Here is a 24,145-nt window from a genome sequence, read left to right as displayed (position 1 = left end):
AGGTCACGTCCCTCTTCCGGGCTTCACCGGGGGTCAAGGGCCCAACAGGAGCCAGTGCCATCGTGGCAGCCACGAGTGGGGGCAGAGCTGGATCCCCGGTGGTGGCTTCTCTCTTAAGCGCCTGCCCCGTGTGAGAGGACGACCGTCCCTGAGCTGCCCATGCACATCCAAGTCTGTGCCGTCCAGACTAGGGAGAGGCAAGCCCAGAGTTGAGGGTGCGGGAGACGCCCATCCAACCGAGACCGAGAGCTCGCCCTGGGAGCGGGACACGTACCATTGACTAGGCTGGTATTTGCGCTATCTGCAGCATTTGAACCTGCCGCGCCATCGGCCGCTGTGGGGTTGGGAGGGATGGAAAACGCAGGGTGTCACAATGGAGAAAAGCAACAACGCAGGACAGCAACGACAATCGACATGAACCAACTTGCGGGAAATGAGAGGACTACGTTCTTAAAAAAACATCTCCGTTGGAGATCAAGAAACTCAAATTTGGGGGTGGAGGTGAAATGTTCCCATAGAGATGCCACAGAGGTCGGGGGGAAAAACTCAGACGTGGAGGGTCTTTGAAATAAAATATGGAGGATGAGCAATGTGGTTACGCGGGGTGGCACTGCTGGTGGTGAGGTTCTGGACTGAGGCACCACGTTGGCCCAAGCGATCAGGCGGGTGCCTTTCAGAGAGGGTTCTAGGAGAGGGTCTGGCTGACCATCAGGGCCAGAGGCGCTCATGGCCAGGAGTCGATTCAAAATATTCAGCGAGCAGCGCAGTGCGGGCACTGGCCGTTCTGAAGGGGTGCTCGTTGTGACCATTGCTGTGTCCCGGAAGAACGTCCGTCCACGGCAGTGACTTAGGATCCATGCCCTTGACTCAGGCTACTGCCCAGGGCCAAGTCCTCCTTCCCTAACTGGCACTCAAAAGATCGCCTTGGTGACCCCCACGGGAGGTGCCCCACCACTTAAAAGGTGACATCAAGCATGTGGTATTTTGTGCATGAGACAGAGAAGGTACTAGCGAGTTTTCCTTAATTTAGGAATCAAAAATGATGGGATGTGCTCCAATTCACTCTTGCTGCTTTTTCTTGGGGTGGGGAAACGGGTTCTGTGGGAAGGAGAGGGAAGAGATGCTGCGTAAGGTGGCTGTGCTGTGAGGCGAGGGGAAGGTGCTGAGCGGGCTGAGGGTGTGTGGAGGTGGTGGTGGTGCCATCTGCACTGAAAGCCCTGGAAGGTAGGCAGACCGGGGTGCTGGCCGGTCCCGTGGGGCTGGCAGCGCACGGGGGCACAGTGGAGGTCTGGTGGGGCAGAGCCCCCAGCAGTCAGGTACCCCCTTTAGCTGTGTGCTGGGGATCTAGGGCCAGGGCTCAGGGGTCAATGGCTGCTGCTATTTCTAAAACCCCATCTACCCTGAGGAGTGTCTTACTGTACCTGGTAGCTGAAGGCCATCCCCCTTCTTCACACCTGTGTGATGATTTTTGAGACATGTTAATGAAGGAGAAGCACATACAGCCTTTTGTGTGTGCATACACACACGCACACGCACGCACACACACCGGTACGCCTGGGGTCATCCTGAAACGGGAGGCTCTAAGCAATGTCCCTGGTGGAGGTGATGGAATGGAAGTGCCGAGGAGGTCCAGCCTGGCTGTGCTGCTCGTGGGGGCCTGAGGGGCTGGGCTGGCCTCCCAGATTCCTCTGTCGCGTCCCCTGCACATCCCACCTCTTCCTTCTACACTGATGTCCCCATCTCGTTGGAGGGCAGGTAAATGTTCAGCAAGGGACTGACCTGTGCTTTGGGGCAGAAGAGGCCTGTTTTTTTATTGGCATTTTAAGAAACACCGGTCTGGGTGCTTGTGCCCCTCACCCAGGCCCCAGTGAGGCCAAGGAAGTGGGCAAAGCTGCTGCCACCTGCCCAACTGCCCGCACCTGGGGCCACAGGGCCACGGCATTGCGTGGACGCTGTCCTGACGTGCTCTGGGCCTCTTGGCCAAGACTTGGTCCTCAGTCTCAACCTCAGCTGTCCCAGATCACAGCTTATTTCCATTGCTGCTGGATGGGCCATCGTGATCTTAGGCGTACCCCACCAGGAAACGGGTTTTGCCCCTGGGAACAAGTATCCTTTGATCGTGACCCAGACTTGGTGCCTGGCTGACCTCTGAGAGCTGGAGGGAGGCTGGCTGCCCCTAAAACTGAAGGAGGGGTCATCTATTATCTCATCTCCTTCCCCTGGACTCCAGAAGGTCTGGGTATTGGGCCCCTCCTCTGGAGCTTGGGGAAGGAGACAAAAGACTGCAGATGTGAGAGTGGGGGGCGCCCCCGAGACCGAGTGTGAGTGTCGGGTAAGTAGTCAGCTGTTCTGGGCCAGAGGCTGGGCCTTGGATTTGGGCCTGGTCTGATGGGATTGGGGCTCATGTTTTCCAACCACCCCTCCTCTGCTCTGAGAGGCAGCTGTAGCCCAGGCCGACAACCTGCTGCACCAAGGGCAGCCCATGGAGTGAGGAATCTTGTTTGCAGGGGGAGGAGGAGACAGAACCCAGCTGAGATGGCAGCTCTGGGGACAATGGGGAGAGGCTCACAGCAGTTGATTTGGAGGCACACATTTGGCCACCTTCCCCAGAAGACCCACCTCTGGGGAGAGTCTATACTGGGTGAGTGTGTAGCTCTGCTCAGTGGAGTTGAGAATAGTGGAGGAATTCGCCCAGGTGGAGATTTCTACGCAATATCAGGGGTGATGATGGGAACAGGTCACACTTGAGGCTGGAGACTCAAGAAAAGGCTCAGCCCCCTCGGCCTGGCCCAGGGGGAAGGGGGGCCCCCCATGACATGACTGGACAAGACAGAGACTGGAACGAGACCCTGGAGATGGAACAGACAGAGCCTCCTGGCCCAAGAAGGGCCTTGGGGTTACAGGAGGAAGCTGTTGGCACAGGGTATGGACATAAAAGGCACTCAATAACTATTTTGTCTAGTGAATGAGTCAACAACAAAAAAAATGTGGCCTTAAGAGCTCCTTTTCTGGTCCACAAGAGCGTTGGGCTTACCTTTCTTGTCCTTCTTCTCTTCCTCCTCACCGCCGGCCCCCAGCAGGGTAAAGATGATGCCGGTCTGAGAGTTCACACCCACGGCGGTCACCACCATCCGTCCAGAGCCCTCCATCACATGAGTCCCTGGGGAAGGGGACGAAAGCCAAGTTACCATTGCACGGCCCAAGCCCCCTCCCGCAAGGAGCGGAAGGCACTTGGTCTCAGTTGACCCGAGGCAATTTGCCTGCTGAGGTCCTAGGGCACCACCTACAGTTAAGGTTCAAGGTGTGTATTCAAGGTGGGTCCTTTAAAGATGATTTCACCTTGGCATAGTGCTGTGATGGGCCTGGAGCTCAAACACTGCTATACCTCAATTCTTAGGCCCCCAGACAGCTCAGGCCTACCACCTCCTACCCGCTCCTAGAGAATCCCTTCTTCTCTCCTCTCTCCCCCCTTCCCCCTCTCCCAGTCTTACGGGCCAAGCAGGGACCACTCCCTCTTTTCCTTAATGATATATCTAGAACCAGACCTTGCTCTGCAACCAGCCAAAAAAAATGCCAACTAAGCCCTGGACTGGACTGCTTAAAATGGGGTCCACCAACTTCCCAAAGATCTGGGGAAAGAGTTCAGGGCTCTATGAAGTTGAATGAGAAAACAATGACCTCTTTATTTTCACAAACATCAAACTGAAATTTCGCATTTCCCCCTATTAAGAACATAGGCAATAAACCCCAGGAGTGTCAGTGGTGGACACAACACCATTACATATGTTACAGAAATCATGGGGTTTTTTAAAATATCACTTTATAGCTGTTGCAGCTACTTTTTAGGCTTATCCTTATTTTACAACTAAGGCAATCATTACACTGACTGCTGGATCTTGTTATTCAGTGTGCTAATAAAGCAGCACATATGTTACTACACCACACATTAATTCTTTTTTAATTACTTTAACTATTTCAATCTAATTGGCTTCCTTTGTGATCCAGTGTATTTTATTTTATGTATTTCCAAGTTTTATTCTGAATAGGGGTGGCCCATGATGACCTCAGACCTCCCCAGGGGTCTGCAGTGCAAGAAAAGTTAAGAACTCCTTTCCTAGAATTTTAGATTTTTAAAACTGGGTTCCAAAGGGTCCTGGAATTCTTTCAGGGGGCAGGACGGGAGCCATAGGGGGCAAGGGAGGCCTTTGGTCAGAGTGGCCCCAAGTTTATTCATCTTTGGGGTTTCTGTGTCAGCTTTTATTTGACAAGAGGGCACTCTGCTTAGTAAAGAATCTAGATAAATGAAGTTTGGCCTGTCAGGTGTTCCTTTTTTCCGCTCTGGCTAGAAAGCTCTCTACAATGCAGCATACAATTTCTCCTTCAGCAGAGAACTAACAGTCCAACCCTGCCTGGTGCAGGGTCTCCGGCCATCCCCAGGCCGCACAGGAAGAGCTATACCTGGTCTACCAGACAGACGGCCACGGCCCCTGACCCCAGCCACTACACGGCCCTGATGACTTGCTTCTTGAACTCCTTCTGCTGTTGAGAGATTTTCCTTCTTTCCCCTCAAGATCATGGTCATTTCTTCCTGTTTTCAGGCTCACTTGTCACTGATGGCCTTCTCCTGGCCTCCCACTTTGCTTCAGACTTGAAGTCTAGGTGGACAAACTCATTAGGATTGTATCTAAAATAAGAGTCAAGAGGCTCTGAGTCAGGGCAAGAAGCACTTTCCTTAAAGCAGGGAATCTCTTTTCACTTTTCAAGAGGTTTCACCCACCCCTTCCCTTTCCTTCTGGGATCTGAGAGATGTCTTGAGACTGTGTGTGTGTGTTTGCACACGTGCCTGTGTGCGTGTGCATGTGTGGTATTCCAGCCTCTTGGCCTCCAGGGTCTCAGGATCTTAAAGTGCTTTACAGACAGACAGATACCCTCCAGTAAGCTCCTTTGAGGTGGTAAAGGTTGGTCTGTCCATCCATGATGGGTAAACCAAGTCATGAAGGCTCCCAGAGGCAGCATGGAGCCCAGCAAGCTGTACCAGGACCTGGGCTCTCAGGGCGTGAGAACCTCAGCTGGTTCTTTACCCATTCCCAGCCTCTTCAGTCCCCGAGCCGGGCACAGTGGGGACCACAGAATGAGCTCGGACACTAACTCCAGGCCGATCAGCCCAGGCCTGGTGTCTTCCCATCACAGACAGACCCTGAAGCACACGTACCCCACAAGGGGCACAAACAGGGAGAATCTGGGCCCAACTATGGGACTCTGGGAGCTACGATAACTTGCTGACAAAATGCTTTCTCATGCACGGGCTCAGCTCATGTGGGAGCCGGCAGGATGGACTGTTAAATACCAGCAGTATTAGAGGAGGAAACTGAGGCCCAGAGAGGTCACACGTGGGTGAGGGTGGGGTCACTGTAGATCTTTAAAGGTGAGGGCTGAACACACTTCAGTGCACTCACAGGGCGTAGATGGCAGGAACAGCGACCAGTGCTACCTTCTGCAGGATACCTACTCCGCTCCAGGCTTTGTGCCCTAACCCTAACCCTAATCCTTCACACGCAATCATCTCATTAGTCCTCATACTGGCCCTCGGTCGACAGAACAGGAAACTGAGGGAGAAGTAGCTTGCCCAGGGTCACCAGCTGGAGAGGGACCAAGCCCTTGTCTGGTTTCTCATGTATTGCTTTTCCCCAGGAAAGAAGGCTTCACACTCTGGTCTCAAACATGTTTGTGAAAAAGTTGGCTCTGCCTGGGTGGCGATGGAGAAGCTGTTCCCCACCTCCCCAGTCCTGGGCGGGATGGAAAAAGACACAGGGGGCCAATTTCCACCCAAGATAATCAGACCCCAAATCACCTTCTAATCTAATCACTCCCATCTCAGCAGGGAGCTGGGGGCCCTGCACTGGGAGGCCAGGGAGGAGGGAGGAAGGAGGAGGAAGCCAGGGAGGTGGCCTCTGCCCGCAACATGGGGACGCGGGGACATGGGGTGAAGGCGTAGTATGCCCCCCACCCAGCCTCGATGAGCCCTGGGGAGTCCTCCAGGCCCTAGCATCAGATAGGCCAGAGGAGTTGGGGGCATCAAACTCCCCCTCTGGTCCTCCCTCCCTCTGTGCCCCAGCAGCACGCTCAGCCTTCGCTCTGAGCATTGCCCCCCCAGCTCAGACACCCCCCCATAGCTCCCCAAAGTCCAAACTCCTTGGTCAGCACCCCCTGGATCACACCTCAACCTTCTTCCGGCCCTTGACCACTGATTCCCACACTGCGCCCTCTGCCCTGGGCACAGCACGGCTCACTGGGCCCTTCTGTCCAGCCCTGGTCCCCAGCCCCATTCCCGCCTCTGCTCACATAGTTATCACCGCCTGAATGCCCTTCCCACACCTCTTCTCCAAAACCTCCTCCTCAAGGCTCAGGACAAATGCCTCTCCTCTTAGGTGACTTCCCTGACCCCAACAAAAGGACATCACCTCTCTCCTCTGGACTGCCCCCCGGGGTTTCCCCTGGGGGTGCCTCCCAGCCCGGTGTCCCCACTAGCCTGTGAGCCCCTGGAGGGCAGGTTTGAGGGTGAGTCCTCTCCTCCTGCCACAGTGGAGGCTTGTAGCTGGAATCCAGCACTGTCCTCCCTGCTACCTCCTTTTTTGTATTTCCCATGGTGGACATGTATTACATTTATAATGGAGAATCCACACACCCTCAATAAGCCATCTTTATGGTTTCACAAAGGGTCAAATTCATCCAGCCCAGCCGTCCTCCCTGGGCTGCCCCTCTTCCGCACTGGGACCTCACAGCCTGGCTGCCCCTCCTGCAGGAGGAAGAACAGAGCGGACCAGGTCACCCCCAGGCTGCCACTCCCCAGCTCCAGGATCCCCTGCAGGGGACAATGTTTAACCCCAAGGGCTGCAGCTCCAGCAGTGGAACCAGAGGCATGTAAGCCCTGGGTCTTTGGGTGCGGACAGAGGTGAGAACCTTTTGGGGAGGGGGGCCCTGGCTGGGCCTTGCACCAGGCTCCCAAGTCCGTGGTCCCTTGGGTACCATCCTTCACCTCCTTATGCTCCCATGGAGCCCCTCAGAACACACAGCATGGGGGGTGGTTGATAGAGAGGACCCTAGGCTGAGGGGGAGGGGACTGGGAACAAGTCTGGTGTCTGCTGCTGATGTGCTGTGTGACCTGAGGCCAGCTGTCTCCTCTGTGGACCTCAGTTTTGTCCTCTGTAAAATGGGGAGGTCTGGCTTAGGTCACCACCTGTCAATGGTGAAGTCTGGGCACCTTAGGTCCCAAGGAGATGAGGGCCACTCCTGGGTGGGGTAGGGCAGCCTCCATGAAAAGGCAGCATCTCGGGGAGTTCTGATGGGCCAGCAGAGGCCTGAGCAGACAAACTGACCATGTGTCACTCCCTTCCAGGGCCACGCTTGTTCATGGGATGGACAAGTGTGGTGGAGTCCAGCTCTGTGCCGGGCTCTGGGGCCCAGGGGGCCTCTGGTGGTCCCTGCCCGTCAGGGGCTCACAGTCTAGTTAGGGTTGAGGGGAGCAGCACACATCAGCAACAACGCAGGACAACAGAGACCCAAGGGTCCCGTGGCCGGCGGGGGACACAGCCCAGGCAAAGGGGGAGGTGGGACAGTGTGACAGCTGCGGGTCAGCTGGGCTGAAGCTGAGGGTGGCCTGAGTGCAGAGCTGCAGGGTTGGGTGTCTCCTCGGGGTTCAGTAGGGAGCCGCCGGAAGTATTCTGGGGGGAGGGAAGAAGAGAGCTAATATTTATGGACGTTCCCCATGTACCCGGTACTATCTGAGCCCCTTTTCCCACTCGGTGGCCACGGTCCCCGGGTGAGGTCATTATCATCACCCGCATTTCACAGGGCATTGCTGGGGCGGCCGGGTGGCTCCTGGCTCCTATTCTCTCTCCCTTGCTGGGAAGGCTTGTGCACAAAGTCAGAGGCAGAGCTGTTTGGGGACACAGCCCCGAGGAGTGAGAGGGAGGCAGGCGAGCGGTGAGGGAGCTCTGTCAGCATCTAGCTCCCGCCCATCTGTCTATCCATCCATCTGTGAGCCAGAAAGGAACACTGCGGGCTCCCACCAACGGGACGGCCTGTCCTGCCCCACCTGAACCTTCATCTCCTCTCCCTGCAGATGACTTCTGCGGCCTCTGACCTGGCAGCTGAGTGTCGGCCAGAACTTTCCCAACTGCAGGCTCAAAGCCCATCTCTGCCTCAGACTTGCTGCAGGCCTGGTCCAGATGGCATCTCGGGGCCAAAGCCTCATGCGATGGCAAGTGGGGTGCACTGAGCCCCAGGTGGCAGAGCTAGAGGAGTCTAACTTTACAAAATGAAGCTTCTTAGCCCAGAGAGGGCAAGTGGCTCAGTGAGGTTGCACAGCACATGAGGCACAGGTAGGGGCTTAAACCCAGAGCTCCTCACTCTCCTGGTTTTGACTTCCTAAGCCTCTCTTTGGACAGGGAGAGGGGGGAGCTCAGACCTTCTAAAAGGTCTTTTCCTGGGGGTAGAGAAGGGAAGAAGGGACGGAGGCCTTCTCTGGGGATTATTACCTGCCTCCGGCACAAGCACCAAGCAAAGCCAATGCGATTGCCACGCCAGACGCGGTTCTGTCTTCATTATTGTTATCAACGCAGTTAATAACAGTAATAACGCATGCTCACAGAGCATCAGACAGTCGGCAAAGCATTTCATGGCCCACAAGCCCGTCCCCCTCACAACAGCCCTGTGAGGTAGGTTTTAGTGCAGGCACAACCCCAAGCCCCTCCGCCCACCTGTGGCCTCTCTGGCTCAGAGAGGTTAAGCGATGGCCCAGGGTCACACAACCGTGAGCGGTGGAGCCGGGACTTGAACCCGTGCTCTATCCACTACACCCCGCTGCCTCTCATGGAGAAGAGGCAGGGTAGTGTAATGGAGAGAGCGCGGGCCGAGCGGCACACTGGGCCTTCCTGCGGTCACGGTGCTGTCCTAGGCTCCCTGGTGGCAGCGGCAGTGGTGGCAGGTCCGGCTCCCCGTGCCTGGCCTTCCGCTCGGCAGGCAGGGTGGGCGGCAGGCCCGAGAGAGTTTGTCGATGTCCTGGGTAACCTCATGCTGTTCATGCTCTGGTTCCAGGGGTGATGGAGGAGGGTGGGGTCCTGCAGGGGACCGAGCCAATGGGCCTGCTGGAGCCAGGGCCTGCTGCTTTTGAGGACAGTCCCCACCCTGGCCCGCTGGCCCCTGGCCCTTCCATGGCCACATCGATGGTGCCTGGTTGTTGGTTTCCCCGTGGAATTCACTATCAGGTGCTTCAAACAGGCCACGCTGCTGGGTAATGAAGTCAAGGGGTCCTCGGAGGTGCGCTCGCATGTGGGCGCTAGGAGGCTGCCGGGCTGGAGTCTCCCTCTGGCCCTGGCCTTGGTGGGGCCTTACACGCCTGCTTGGGGCCTCAGTTTCCCCAGCTGCAAATCGAGACCAGACCATGGTTCTCTAGGGATCTGTGAGTCCACTGACAGGCTGTACGGTGACACGTCCGGACATTTACTTCTCATAAGAGGGATTATTGCTTTCATGGGACTCTCATGGGGGTTCATGACCCAGGCAGGTTAAAAACCACTGGCCTTCCAGGAAAGGCAAAAGAAGGCTGAGGACCTGCTCTGTGTTAAAGGAGGCTGAAGAGGCAGGACATCTAAAGGCCACGTGGCAACCTGCACTGGCTCCCAGCCTGGGGGACGCTGTGGGGACAGTTGGCACACGTGAATATGGATGGTATGTTGGGTATCAGTACTGCATCAATGCTTCCTGAATTGACCGCTATGCAGTGGTTATGCATGAGGACTCCTTTTCTTGGGAGACACACCTGGAGTAGGAAGAGGCCCTGATGAAGCAGAGAGGGAGGCTCCTGAGAGCAAGGGAGTCACGCTGGCAACAGCAGTTGAACCAGAGGGGAGGCCATTCAGGCGTTCATTGTACTAGTCCTGCAACTTTTCTGAAAGTTTGAAATTATATTAAAATACAAAACTAAGAAAAAAAACAGGCCAAGGTCAGAGTTTGTATTCCAGGGCCCACCCATAGGTTGTCTGACCCACACAGGTTTTTGAAAAATTGGAATTTCTTCCCAACGTCTTCAACATCGGGAGACTGACCTGAAAAATCTGAATCTCTTGCTCCCCTTGCAGAGAGAGGACTTTGCAGCCACACGGGGGGCACGTCCACAGGCAGCAGGGGAAGCAAGTGAGTGCTTGGTTTGGTGTCCACACTCCCCCTACCTCACCCCGTGGACGTGGGGACCTGCGATTTCTGCACGTTTCTACTCTGCCTGGGCTGAAGCCACTGCAGACATGGGCCTGTGTCTGCCTGTGTGTCCTGGGGGGCGAGCTCTAGGCCTTTAGGATTTCCTTTGTGCCCACAGCTTTGGAGACATCTGAATCTTTCTGAAGGCTGGTCTGCCCCCATTTGTCAGATGGGGAGACTGAGGTCCTGATGGGCAGAGGTCATAGTGGGAGCCAATGCAGGGCTGGAACCTGGAGGGTCTGCCTCCAAAGGTTGTGTTCATTCCACACCACACAGCATCTCACACGTGCACCGTTCACAGAGGACAGTCACATCTGTCCAGGCATGTGCTCCCCACAACAGCCCTGTGGAGCAGGCAGGGGGGAAGGGCTCCTCACTGGCTCACTGCACAGACACAGACGTGGAGGCTTAGAGAGGAAGGGACCTTTCCAGGGTCAAAGGTCGGGCATGGCAGGCCACCTGATCCAGAACTGAGCATTCTTTGCCTTCCTCTAGGCTGAGCCAGTGTGCCAGATGCCATGTGGGGGCGTCTGAACTACCATGAGGACCCTGCAGGTGCCCCCAGCATGGTCCCTCTGTGTTTTCTGAGGGTCATCTGACCAGAAGGCCCAGCAAAGCCACCAGCACAGGGAAAGGGTCCGAGATGTCTGGTCATGTGAGAGTCCAAATGGCAGTTATGCAGGGTTCAGAGCACTGGGGAAGACAGCAATCCAGGGGAACCCCCTGGAGGAGGCAGGCTTGGGCAGGCTGAAGGTGGAGAGGAGCTGGATGGGGGAGAGACAGGGCCAGCCCAGGGACGGGGAAAGGGGACACATTCAAGAAGAAGGAAGGGAGGGGAAGTGGACATATAAGCTGGGGTTACCCTCCCACTTTACAAGTGAGAAAATGGAGGCTCAGAAAGGGTAAGAAGATTGTCCAAGGTCTCCCAGCCAGTGAAGGGCAGAGTCGGGATGTGAACCCAGGCTATTTCACTCCCAAGTCCAGGCTCCGTCTGAGGAACAGGGAAGGGAACCAGCCTACCGCGAGCATCCCTGCGGCAGCGCTGTGCTAGGTAGGGGCCTCACCTACATCACACACCAGGACATCACTGTTCTCCTCACAGGTAAACGGAGGCTCAGAGAAGTGAAGCGACATGCCCAAGGCCACACAGCAAGTTCATTTCAGAGCCCAGATCCGGCTCAGCCTGCCCAACTCTGCTCTTTCTACAACGCGGCGCAGCCTCCCTCCTCACTCTGGCAGACAGTGCCTGAGCCCTAAGGTGTGCAGGGCCTGGGGTGGAGCTGGGCTGACCTCCCGACAGCCTCAGGCTCGGGCTCCCACCCTCTTGGACCGGCCAAGGATGGAAGGGGCCCCTAAAAGTGAGACCCGTTGGATTTGTTTGGGTGGTGGCACTGTGGAGGGGTTTGCTCTTTATTTTATGTGAGATGCTTTGCCCAGCACAAAACTCAACCCGCATGATGAGGCTGTGCCCGAATGGGCCGAGCGCAGTGTGACGTCACACGCTAATGCACGGGTCCCAGGTGGTACAGGGCAGGGGTGGTCAGGGAAGACTTCGTGGAGGAGGCGGGACTGAGCAGATGGGCAGGAGTTAAATGTGCAGTGGGGAAGGGAGAGAGCCGTGTGGGAGGAGGGAACGGCCTCAGCAGAGGCAGGGCAGAAGGAACGAAACAAGGTGGGTCTATAGCAGAGGTGCAGGTGAGGACAGGTGTACCGAATCTGTGACTCTCACCGCAGGGAGAAGCACTGAATGCAGCGCCCATTCAGGGTTTCGGCCTCCTCTACAACACACCCACCCATAGCCTGTCCAGGCCCTGCTCACACACAATCAGTGACGGGGAACTCACTACCATACAGGCAGCCTCTTTTGTTCCTAGAATGGTTCTGACTGTTACAGAATCCTTCTCTTTCCAATTAGATTGCTTTCCAGCGGGCTGACCATGCCCCTTTCTCACTGTCTTTTCCCCAGGGGCCTGGGCTAAGCCACTGCCCTCCCTCTCCGCCAGGCAGCTGGGTTTCTGAATGTCAGTACTGCAGCTCACGGTCAAGTTTCATTCTCTTGAGTCTAGTTCACCCTGCACTCTGGCCATCTTTGTGGGTACTGACCCTTGCTTTCTCTTTGTCAGCCTTCCTGGACTTGTGGTCTCTGTGAACTTGATGGGCATACGTTCCATACCGCAACAGGACAGAGCTCCAGGGAAGGCTGCTAGAAACCTTTCACCAGATTGCCAACAGTTCAAGAGTCAGCACAAACTGCCCGCAATCCCCTGGCCTCAGCACGGTCTTCTCCATCTTGCCCACAAAGACACCACGGGAGACCTTGGCTCCCATTTCCTGACATCCAGAGGCCCAGGGTCTACTCCCTTTGCCTGGGCTTCCAGCCAGATGGAAGGTCGAGACTAGAGTGGTTGATTCCACTCCAGCTGGCCAGCCGACTTCCCATCCAACTCTGCACCGTTGCTAGAGCTGCTCTGTTCCAACGTCTTGGCACCCGTGCCCACCTCTGTGGCTGGCTGCTCACGCTTCAGGTCAGTGATCCTGAACATTTTCTCTCCCCAGCCTCCTGCCAGGGAACCATCCCTCCTCTCCTTCCTCCAAACTGTCTGGAACCTTCATCACTCATCCACTCAGGCCTAGCACCTCCCCTCGACTTCCACTCATCCCCATGACCCACCTGGCCACTTCTCCCAAGGATGCTCGCCTCTCTGACAACCACTGAAGCCCAGAGGTCGGAACCAGGGCCACAGGGCAATGACAATTTACTGAGCTCTCATGTGGCTCTACGTTCCAAGAGGGCATTTGAGGCTTTCCATGAGCACTTGGTCAGACCCCGCCCCGGGCCTTTGCACTCGCTATCCTTCTGCCTACAATGCTCGCTCTTCTCATTGTTCTGGTTTTAGCTCAAATGCAACCTCTTCAGACAGGCTTTCCCCTGATCAACTACAATTCCCGTCCCCTTCCTCAGGGTCTCTATCTCACTATAATGGTGTAATGTCTTCACCTGACTTATCACTATCTGAAATTATGTTAAATATCTGCTTGTTTGTTCCTTCCTTGTTTGTCTCTTTTACTAGATTCTAAGCTCCAGGAGGGCAGGGACCTTGTTTGTCTCATTAACCACTGGCACACAGTAGGTGCTTCATAAATGTTGGTTGGATAGTTCTTGATAATAAATGCCCCAGACCTAATTCTCACTCCTTTTTACCGTCGTACCCTGCAGACATGCTGCTCTCCTCCTCTGTATTTCTAGGAAATCCCACTGCGCCTCTGCTAGGAGGGCCCTTTCTCCACAGCTCTGCTTGGTGGGCTCCTACTCGCCCCTTAAACCCCAGCTCAATTCCACCTCTCTGGATAGTTCTGTTCTGTCGGTTTTTTCACACCTTCCTCACTCCTCTACTGTAGAATCAGCTGCTTGCTGGTCTGCTTCCCCCAGCTTACTCAAGCTGGGGGCTTCCAAGGCCAGGGGATGAGTCTGTAACATCATGGAAGGGAGGGCCCAGGGCCTGGCCCAGAGCAACTGCTCAGAGGATGTTTGCTGAGCGCTGCTGGACAATAAAGCCTTTTTGGTGTCCCTGCTTGGAGGGCGGGTATTTCACCTGTCTGGTGCCTCACCTCTGCAGGGTCTCCCCTCCTCTCTTGCCCCCTGCAGCAGCCAGACTGAGATCTTAAAAATGTAAACATGATCAGCTTACTGCTGATTCCAGAGAATCCTCAGCGTACGCAGAAAATTTATAAACTCCTGACCATGGTGCACAAGGTCTCCCTCTTGCTCACGGTCCTGCCTCAGGGCCTTTGCACTTGCTACTCCTGCTCCCTGCTATACTCTTTCCCTGGCAAGTTGCAAGACCAGCTCCTTTCCATCACTCACACCTCAGCTCACACGTGGCCGCCCCGACCTCCCCCACCACCTGCACTCCATCGCCCTGCTTTTTTTTCATCATATATGTATTACCCTCTGGAATTTTAACATTGTCTGTCTCTCCTCACTATACTACAAGCTCCTCAAGGCTGGGGCCTCCTCTGCCTTGTACACTGCTGTGTCCCCCAGCCTCCAGCCCAATGCCTGGCACACAGCACGCATCTAAAGTAGGCACCACCAGACTGATTCTTTCTCATCTCTAACGAGAACAGGCTTCCATGTTCGACTTTTCAGAAAATCAACTTACTAGAAGGTAAGTTTCACGGGGGCAGGAATTCGTTGTCAGTTTTATTCACTGTGCTCGCCCCAGGGCCTGCAGCGCAGCCCAGTGCACGGTAGGATCAATGTACGACTGCAGGGGAAAGGGAGGGAGTCCTCGTTTGGGGCCGAGTTGGCCAGAGATCTGGAGACAAGGACCAAAGTCTCTGAGACCCTCCAGCCTCATAAAGGGGACATGGATGCCCCCTGGGCATGGGGGCAGGAACCGGCAATGGGAGTGAGCCCACCGTGGGCCACAGCTCACCTGACAGCAGCATGGGGTCCTTGTCCACAGACTTGCGCACCTGGTCAGACTCCCCTGTCAGGGAGCTTTCATCGATCTTGAGGTCATTGCCCTGGATGAAGAGGCCATCTGCAGGGAGGAGGTCGCCTGGTAGGAAGAAGGGTGAGGGGGTCAGTCAGCAGGGTCTCAGGTGGCTGGAGAAGCTGGAGTATTCTCTTCACGGTATGGTTGCAAGGAAGGTTCGCCCTTGGGAACTGGCTGCCTAGAGTTCCCAGGATACAGGAGCCAAGATGGCACCCATCAAAGGACAATAGACAACTGAAGCCTGGGGCCAGGGTGAAGGGCATGAGGCCTGGGGGGCTGAGGTTAGGTCCCGCAATAATCCTAGCTTGGGTGGGCATATCCTTCAGTTTATAAAGTGCTTCTCTTGGCATGGCATGGATTTGGGGCCCAGTTTTCTCAATGATTCAATCTTCTCTGGTCTCAACTATGTTTTGGGGAAATTCTTTTGGAAGGGATTAATCTCTCTTGACTAGGCTGAAGAGGCCCCCAAGACAGGCATGTTATCAGAGGAAACCAAGCCCCCTAGGGCTGAGTGAGGAGAGGCCTGCCAATCTTGCCCCCATCTTTGGCCTCTACTTACCTAGGACATATCTCATCTAAATCCCCTTTGGCACCAGCCTGCTCACGTTCTCCATGGCAGTATCACAGGCCTAGAATGTTCACTCACCCATGTCCACTCCCTGTAACACCTTCTCTAGCCCAACAACCATCCATTAACAGCCAAATCAGAGGTGGGAAATGGATTTCACCTCATCAACCCATTCTGAGTGTTAGTGGTCCTTGGAGTGTTATACTGAGAAGGCGTCTGAGGATGTATCTAGGCTTTGAGCTGAGATTGATTAGGAATGTCTGCTAAGGGTAGAAGTCTGGAGAGTTGTGGTACGTGTGCCATGTATTTGCCATTTCTGATTTAAATGGATTCTGGAATCTTACCTCCAGAAAGGAGCCTTCCACCTCTCCAAGGAGCTCAGAAGACAACCTGGCTTGGGTTCAGCCTTCAGGAATCCACCCCCTGCCCTGGACCAGCCTCTCCGGGTCCCACCTGTGCCCAGATGCCAGCTCCAGAACGTGGCTCTGTGGTTGGGTCACTTACCATATTTGACCTGGGCGATGTCCCCAACCACGATCTCAGCCACGGGGATCTGGACCACCTGGCCAGCCCGGACCACGGTGAACTTCTGCTCCTGTTCAATGCGGCTCTGCAGGCCCCGGAACTGTTTCTCTTTGCTCCAGTCATTGAAGGCCGTGACCAGGACCACGCAGATGACCGAGAGGAGGATGGCGGCCCCCTCGATCCAGCCCGCCTCCGCCTCCCCTTCATCTTCTGCCCCCGCCTGGGCCGTTGCACATCCTGCAGACAGCAGAAGGAAGCAGGTGTGGGGGGGTGGGGGCGGTCAGCCAGGCAGAAGGGGCCTCAAAGCAATCAATAGTGCAAGTGCTTTAGGGTCTAAAATGCAGTTTTGCTGATGTCCTTTCCTTCCCTTCTTCCAGCAGCTGTGAGGCAGGTTTCTAGGCTGGGGCGGGAGCCATAGTGCTGGACCTGCCCTCCAACAAGCTGGTCTGAATCCTGCTGCTGCCGCTCTATGGTCCTGGGTAAGCTTTGGTGTCCTTATCTGCAAAATGGGAGTCGCTGAGACCACATTCCAGGCTCAAGGGGAGGAAGGCAAAAGCTCCAGCCTGTACTTAGCACCAGGAGGTTCTTACTCAGCCCTTGTTGGATTTGAGCCCCGACTACACAGTGAGGACACCGACACTCCGAGCCACTTGTCTAATCCACAGTGACCCTCCACCCCACACCCTTGCACCATTGAACCTCCAGGTCTGGGCCCCACATTGCTTAAGGCCTGCCAGACCCACCATGTGACAAAGGAAAAGAAGACACCAGACACATCTGATGCCAAGGCCTCGGACTTGAAGGACTTGAAGGCAGGTCCTGCCCACATGGTGCTGAGCTCTAGGGCCTTTCCAAGCCCCTCCGCACATCCCGTCTCCTGCATCCCCAGAAGGATCCGGTAAGTCAGAGGTATTACCCCCATGGACAGATGTGGAAACTGAGGCCCAGAGAGGTGAGTGCCACACCAGGACTGGTCTAGGCCCTTCCTTCCAATGGGCAGGGGTTGGGGGGTGGAGAAGTGTCTCTCCATGGACAGCATCTGACGATCCACTCCTAGAAAACTCAGAGCGGGCCCCTTCCACCGAGGCTGGGCCCCACTGGGCCATTTGCAAGGTCTGCTGTGTGCCAGGCGTTCACTTTAATCCTCAAGCTGGCTGAGAGGAGGGAAGCAGTTCAGAGAGGGACAGCAACTCAGCCAGGATCACACAGCAGATCTGGAGTCTGAATCCAGGCCTGGAATCTGACACTGGACCTGGCCTGCCCACTATCCCTGAGCCCAGCGGCCCTCTCTGCCACATGCTGGCCTCACTGGGAAAGTAGAAAATGTTGCCAAAGACCCATGGTCGACTGTCTGGAAGTCTAATTCAGTCCCAAGGAATAGAGAACAGCAGTTTCAAGAGTCCCCAGCATGACTCTCTGGGAAACGAGGGGTTGAAAGCAACCTGACCAGAAGGCCAGGTGGTACCAGGGAATGTTTTCTGGCTCTCAGCTCCTGGAAGGGTCAAGGCTCAGCTGGTGGGTCCATGCTTGAGATGATACAGAGTCACTGCAGGCTGGCGGTGTGGGTCACTAAAAAATTCCACATCTTTGGCTGAACCAGCCACTCCTCATCGGCTAATAAACAACTATACCACTGTGTGGGGTTCTCAAAGCCACTTTTCTTTTCTTTGGGAATTTCAGACTTTTCCAATCATTTTAAACTGTTGAACTGAACCAGCCTTTGGTGGTGATGATAATCGTTATCATGGCGATGGTAACTGACCTCGGGCTCTGAGCTCAAATCCCAGCTGTGTGCCCGGAGCTAGCTGCTTAACCGCTGTGCCCTGGTTTTCTCATCTGCAAAACTGGGGTAATGACAGGTGCTCCCTCCTAGGTGGTGGTGAAGACTGGGGAGAGGCTGTACGTAAAGCACCTGACACAGCGAGCACACAGTAAACGCTCAGTGTAAGGGTGGCTTCTTGTCCAGCACGTGACATCATCACACAGGCAGCCTGAATGGGGCCTCGAGCCCCCACGTGGCAGAGGGGATCCAGTTGGACTTCAGAACCACGTGAAGATGGGAGGAGGGGAACTAAGGTGCCCCTCCACTAGTGAACAACACCAGTGAAATCCCCCAAACTGGGAAACACAGATGAACCTTGCTAAAGAGAAACCCAGTACACGGAGATGCATTCTCCTGGACTCAGGGCAGTGATTCCAGATACAGAGCCCAGTGCTTCTCCTTCTGGGACCTTTGTTATCCCCTGCCCCTGCCACAGGCTCTGTAAGTGGGAGGGCTGTTTTGTCCCTGTCCTGTGCTTCATCAATGGCCCCCCGCTTCAGTTACTGAAACGTTTAGGACACTCAGAGACAGTCCAGGACAATGAAAAGCCTTTGGGCCCTGGAACTGGAAAGACATGGCTTCAAATCCAGGCTCCGCTGTGTGATCTTGGGTAAGTGACTTGGCCTCTCTGAGTCTCGGTTTGGACAGCTATAAAGTGGGATGACCCCAGGGACTTTGTGAGCCCAGGGCTTAGTAAGGGCCTGGCATGTGGTGAGTACACGGCAGACATTGGTCCTCTCCTTTTCATGAGCTTCTCTCTTTGGACTGACTTCTGAGAACCAAGGGCATGGTAACTGAGTGGGTCCACACCCTGTTACCTTGTCTCCAAGCCCCGTCTGCTGCCCTTGCTGATTCAATACCAAGGAGCCCTCTGGGCCTTTGAGGGCACTCACTTGGCCAGCAAACGTTCCATTAGCTTTTTGAGAACTATCTGATGACTACATGGTGCCCTGGGACGGCAAGAAAGTAGGGATGCAGATTGCTTAAGCTATTGGGAGCCGCCAAACCCTGAAAACAGCTCCTGCAGCTCTGGTTCAATTAAGGGAAAGAGATGAGAAAGGGGACGAAAGAGGGGGGCGTGGGGAGGCCCTGCTGAGGTCTCCTCTGGGGCTCCCTTGGACCGGGGCAGGGACAGGATCTGGAGATCGTGACCACAGGGTCTGGGAAACCTGCAGCTGCCCTCCCTGGACGCGGGGTTTTCTAGGGTGGGGCCGCATACTGTCTGTGTGACCTTGGGGAATCCACTTGGCCTCTCTGGGCTTCCCTCTAGTTGTTCATCAGTAAAATGGGGAAACTACTTTCTAGGTGGTTACCAGGGCCCGGCATCGAATAAGGACTCTCAAAACGGGTCAAGCCACAAACATTTTCTAAGCACCCACTACGTGCTGGTCGCTCTGCCGGCACTCTGGCACTAGGGGAGCTGTCACAGGCAGGGAGTGGGAAACATGGGGTATGCCTATCCCAGCCCTGCCACAAAAGTGTTGTGTGACCTCTGACAAGTGTCTGGAGGTCTCTGAGCCAAGAAAGCCAACAGGGAAGGGCTATGCGTGCTGCAAGGCGGCCTAGCGCCTGGCAGTTCATCACCAGCGTCGTTTGATACATAACTGATGCAGCCTGAGTCTGACATGGCAGGGGGTGGTCCAGGCAACATGGAAGGTCCAGAGCTCAGAGCTCAGGCCGGGGCCTGGGTGTTGGGGAGGAGGTAGTGCGGTCGCGAAGTGCAGGAACTTCGTTCTGTGGAACTAGAGTGTGTACATCTGCCCTCATCAACTGAGTGTGGCCTGAGCTACTGTCTCAGCTGGAGGAAGGGAGGGGCAGCAGAAAGAACCAGAAGCCTTGGGTTTAAAAGCCAGCCCTACTGTCTAAAAGCTGTGTGACCTTAGGCAAGTCCTTCCCCTCTCTGGGCCTTGGCTCCCACCTCTCTAAGATGGAGGTGATCACAGCCATCTGCGTGCAGGGCTGGGGGAAGGCTCCTCCTGGTACAGCCTGGGAGCCTGATCCATGTTCCCACTGTACCCCCTCTATCATCTGCCTGCTGAGTTCTAATCTTGCAGTAAATTGGGTCACATGAGGTCACTTCTCCACTGACTCAACCTGGTCACTTTCTGAGGAAACGCAGCTGAGGGATAGGAGCGTGGGCTCGGGAGCTGGAACGCCTTGGTCTGAGTCACGGTTCTGCCGCTTCCCAAAGTCTGACCTCCTCCCAAGTCATTTACCATCTCAGGGCCTTGGTTTCCTGGGTAATAATAGCACCTGCCCACGGGGTTGTTGTGAGGGTCAAGTGAGGATCAAATGAACTGTTACCCTAAAAGCTTCCAACTAGTGGTGGCTCTAAAAATAGTAGGAATTACCCTTCTTATTATGCTTTGTGTTGCACCCTTAGCTTTGTTCAAGGCTCATGCAAGTAGCCGTGTGCCATCTTCTATATTTTCTGGAAAACTTCTGCAGAGAACGCTGCCCATTATGCATCTCTCATAATATCCTACGTGAAAGATCATCCCAGAATTCATTGTCAGGGGACATGCTATCTTCCTAAAGAACTAGCTTTCCTCCTTGTTGATTACTTGAGCTATGCAAATCATCCTAATTCACTTTCTGCTTTGGCTGCCAGGAAGTTCAAAGTCAAATTTATATCTCAATCGTGGTAGCAAATTTATCTGCTTTAAACCCTCTTTGGAAAGAGGGCGTGCAGAGAAAAGAAATCAGCTAGTAATACGAGGTATAAAACTGAGGTAGTTGGCCAGATAGACTTGGCTATCCAGTTTCTCAGAAAACTCTGGCCTGGGAGCGGGTGGGGTGACAGCTGTTCAAGGAACCTCAGAGACCACTTTCTCATTTGGGGAAAGGAGGCCCATAAGGGTAATTTCTTACATGCTTTTCACTTTTTATTTGCTTGCCTGAAGCAGTGACCCTCGTAGGATTATCTACTTACACAGCACATTGATGAGAAAATGTCTAATTATAATTAATAACAAAGAAAAGGGTTTATACTTTTCTACTAACACCAAATCAGATTATAAAAAGCTAACGACAAAAAAATATGTGATCTCACATATCTCATGGTATACGTGTGCATATATATCTGTCTGCCTATCTATCTATGTATATATCATAGAGTGATACAGGTTTAAAAGACTTTGTCATCATAAAGGAAAGCTGTCATGGAGCTGGTGAAGCCCTAGCCCTTGGGTGGTGCTCAGTTCCTGGAATGAAGGATGAATGGAGGTTGAGGTTTTCTTTTCCTTTCTTTTTTTTAAATTGAAGTATAATTGATTTACAATGTTGTGTTAGTTTCAGGTATAGAGCAAAGTGATTCAGTTATACATACATGTGTGTATATACACACACACACACACACACATATATTCTTTTTCAGATTCTTTTCCCTTATAGGTTATTACAAAATATTCAGTAGAGTTCCCTGTGCTATACAGTAGGTCCTTGCTGGTTATCTATTATATATATAGTAGTGTGTATATGTTAACCCCAACCTCCTCATTTATTTATGAGGTTTTCCATTATGACTTCTAAGTCCTGACTTTGAGAAAGTGGGTTTGCCCCAGAACCCTCCCTGGGTGAGTGGCACACTGTTTCCTCCACCCACAAAACAATGTCCCCATTCAGAACCCAGGACAGGTTTCGGGATGCCCTCTCAGGTCCGAGACTCGTCACGTGGGAAAACATGTTCAGCATTGGGCCCACAAGGGTGTGCCTGACACTGAACCAAGCTAGGACCGGGACTGAGAGCCCTTCTCCCACAAGTCACACAGCATGGGATCCCCGACGGGGATGCAGGGAAGGAAGCCCGGGGCGGTCTACCCGCACCGGCTGCAGGTCCAGCACCTCCAGGTGCCCTCTGTGTGTGCCACGTTGTCCACACGGCCCTTCACCATCTCCCTGTAATAACCCTTCGAGGTGAGGTCTGTCGCCCTGTTTTGCAGATGAGGAAACTGAGACTCAGAGAAGGAAAGTGACTTGCTTAAGGGCACACAGCCAGGAAGTGATGGAGACAGGATTCTAACCCGGGAGAATGGGCTCACTTCAGAAACTGAGTCTTCATCCACTTTATTCTCCTTCCACACTCAGAGAGCGGTGTCTGGCCAGGGAGAGGGAGAACGGCTTTCTTGGAGCAAAATTTCCCTTCCTGACCTTCTAGGACAGAGGTTGGCAAACTTTCTCTATAAAAGGCCTGAAAGTGAATATTTCAGTCTTTGTGGGCCTTGCTGTCTTTGTCACAGTCACTCAACCCTGCCGTCGTGGTGGGAAGTCAGCCACAGACAGCATGGAAAAGAAATGGGGGTGTCCCAACGACACTGCATTTTTAGACGACGACATATGAATTTTCATACAATAGTCACGTGCCGTGAAATAGTATTATTTTGATTTTCTTTCAACCGCTTAAAAATGTAAAAACCAATCTTAGCTCACGGGCCATATAAAAACAGGAGGTGAGCCAGAGTCGGCCGTGGGCTGAAGTTTGTGATCCCTGTTGTAGAATATCAGGTGCACAGAGCTCTGACGTCATTATGGATTTTTTCGTAGTTGCAGGCCTTGAGGAGCCAGCAATTTCGGGGTTCTGAGGAGAAACCCAGCGTTGGAGCGCTCAGAAGCTGGAGCACCCAGAGAGCAGGGCATCTGAGAACAGGGCTGATGCCCTGTCAGATCAGAGAGTGTATGTAGGCCACGGGTGAGCGATTCGGGGCCTCTGGCCCCAGCTGTGAGAGTGTGGAGCTCTTAGAGAGCAGCCTGGACAGAAGTTCGGAGTCACCCACCCTTGGGCTCCATCCAACACAACCAGAGTCTCTCAGGGAGTGGTCTGGGCAGTGGTGTTTTTAACAAGCTCCAGTGCAAAACCTGGGGACTGTTTCTTTGCTGGGTGACCTCGAGCCAGTTAACTCACTTCTCTGTGCCTTGGTTTCCTCATCTTTAAGATGGGCATAATCACGGACCCTACCTCATGGGGCTGTTAGGACAGCATCTCAGCCCAGAGCTCGGCACCCTGTAAGTGCTCAATAAACACTCACTCTAACATGACCGTTGTTGGTCCAACCCCTGCATTTCACACATGGGAGAATGGGGGCTGGGCACTCTCAGCCTGGAGTCGGGCTCAGCCACCCACTAGCTGTGGGTGAGGCCCTGCCCCTTGGGCCTTGGTTTCCTCACCTGGAGGGAGCCACAGCCGCGAGCCCCGAGTGCCCTCCTGTGTGGCCAGGCACGCGTGCTGCCGGGTGGGCAGCAGGGGTCCCAGGCCCTGTCTTACCTTCGTTGTTTTCACCGGGCGGGTGGTAGAAGGATAGCCCCAGGGAGATGATGGCCGCGATCTCCAGGATGATCAGCGTCACGTCTTGCAGTGCCTCCCAAACGAGCTGCAGGAAGGTTTTTGGCTTCTTTGGAGGTATAAAGTTTTGCCCAAAAATCTGCTTTCTCTTTTCCAGGTCTGGAGCGGTACCTGGCAAACCTGCGGACAGAGTGCAGAGAGGTTGGCCTGGGGGCCCAGGAGACACACACACGTTCCGGGAATCATCCACATGGCAGAGGGAGGAGAGAAGGGGAGAGAGGCAAAAACGAGGCAGGGGGCTGGCAGGCACCCACCAGGAGCCCGGCGCCCAGTGTTTGCTTTGGCCCAGAGGGTCTCCTGAACAGAGACACTAGCGTGCTGGGGTTGGAGGACTGGAACATTCTGCTGTTACAGTTGTGGGGCCTCGTGGTCTAATATCTACTATCATAGATAAGCTATCACATCGCAGCTTCTAGAACTCCAATAGTCTGTCGTTCATTCGCTCATTCATCCAGTTATTCATTCAACCCGTGCTTCTCTCGCTGCTGCAGGCCCGGCCGGTGTGAATGCTGGGGAGTGTCCCGAGAAGGGAAAAGCCCCACACTCAGGGATGCAGGAGCTCAGCGGTCCTGGGAGTCCCGCAGTCTACGGCTCAGGGGTACAGGACATGGCCATGCGGCCTCCTGTCTGGGTTTCTAGGTGCTGATGCCGACCGTGAGACACCCACCTACCGCCGCCAAGAGCCGGGCTGGCGAGACCTCATGGGAGAGCCGGGGGTGGCTCGTTCCCAAAGAAACCCCACACCTGCCTTGCCTATCAGTGCAGGTAAGCACTGGAGATCCGCTGTCCTGCCTGTGCACGGGAGGGAGGAGCCCGAGCTGTTATGCCCATTTCATAGAGGAAGAGACCAAGGCCTTCATGAGACCCAGAGGTGGCCTTGACGCCGCTCCTGGGACCTGAGAACCCAGGCCAGCCCTGTTCGAAGCACATGGAAATGTTGCCCCCAGCCTCTTGTGCTGTGGTGGCATCTGGGAGCTCCATATCCAGAGCAGGCAGGCACGATGTAGTATGATTCAGGGAGTGCAGGGAGGTCCTTGTCTTCCTTCCTTTGCCCAGTTCTACCCACAGACAATGTCTGAAATTCCTCCCTTTACCTAAAAGCTCCAACTCCTTTAGACTCCCTGGGAGGGGAAGCC

The 24,145-nt window shown here is 54.5% G+C and overlaps 1 protein-coding gene across 16 annotated transcripts in view; it reads right to left on the bottom strand.

Annotated features, from left to right (window-relative positions):
- The window catches only part of ATP2B2 (ATPase plasma membrane Ca2+ transporting 2), a 107,891-nt gene that overhangs the window by 54,275 nt on the left and 29,471 nt on the right, over positions 1-24,145 (bottom strand). For 5 of the 16 annotated variants that reach the window (XM_065884829.1, XM_065884831.1, XM_065884836.1 and 2 more), the window contains exons 2-5: positions 22,932-23,129; positions 15,829-16,086; positions 14,694-14,819; positions 3,002-3,160 (exon numbers count right to left, since the gene is read on the bottom strand). In XM_065884829.1, coding sequence (XP_065740901.1) covers positions 3,002-3,160; positions 14,694-14,819; positions 15,829-16,086; positions 22,932-23,129 — 741 coding nt within the window. Of the gene's footprint in view, positions 1-274; positions 343-1,175; positions 1,204-1,421; positions 1,455-3,001; positions 3,161-14,693; positions 14,820-15,828; positions 16,087-22,931; positions 23,130-24,145 lie in introns of all 16 variants that reach the window. The other 11 variants (XM_065884832.1, XM_065884835.1, XM_065884838.1 and 8 more) reach the window with 8 other exon arrangements.

This window comes from Phocoena phocoena, chromosome 10 (assembly GCF_963924675.1).
Source record: "Phocoena phocoena chromosome 10, mPhoPho1.1, whole genome shotgun sequence".
Lineage (NCBI taxonomy): Eukaryota > Metazoa > Chordata > Mammalia > Artiodactyla > Phocoenidae > Phocoena > Phocoena phocoena.
The sequence above is the reverse complement of the archived record's forward strand: the minus strand, read 5'-3'. Positions and strand labels throughout refer to the sequence as shown.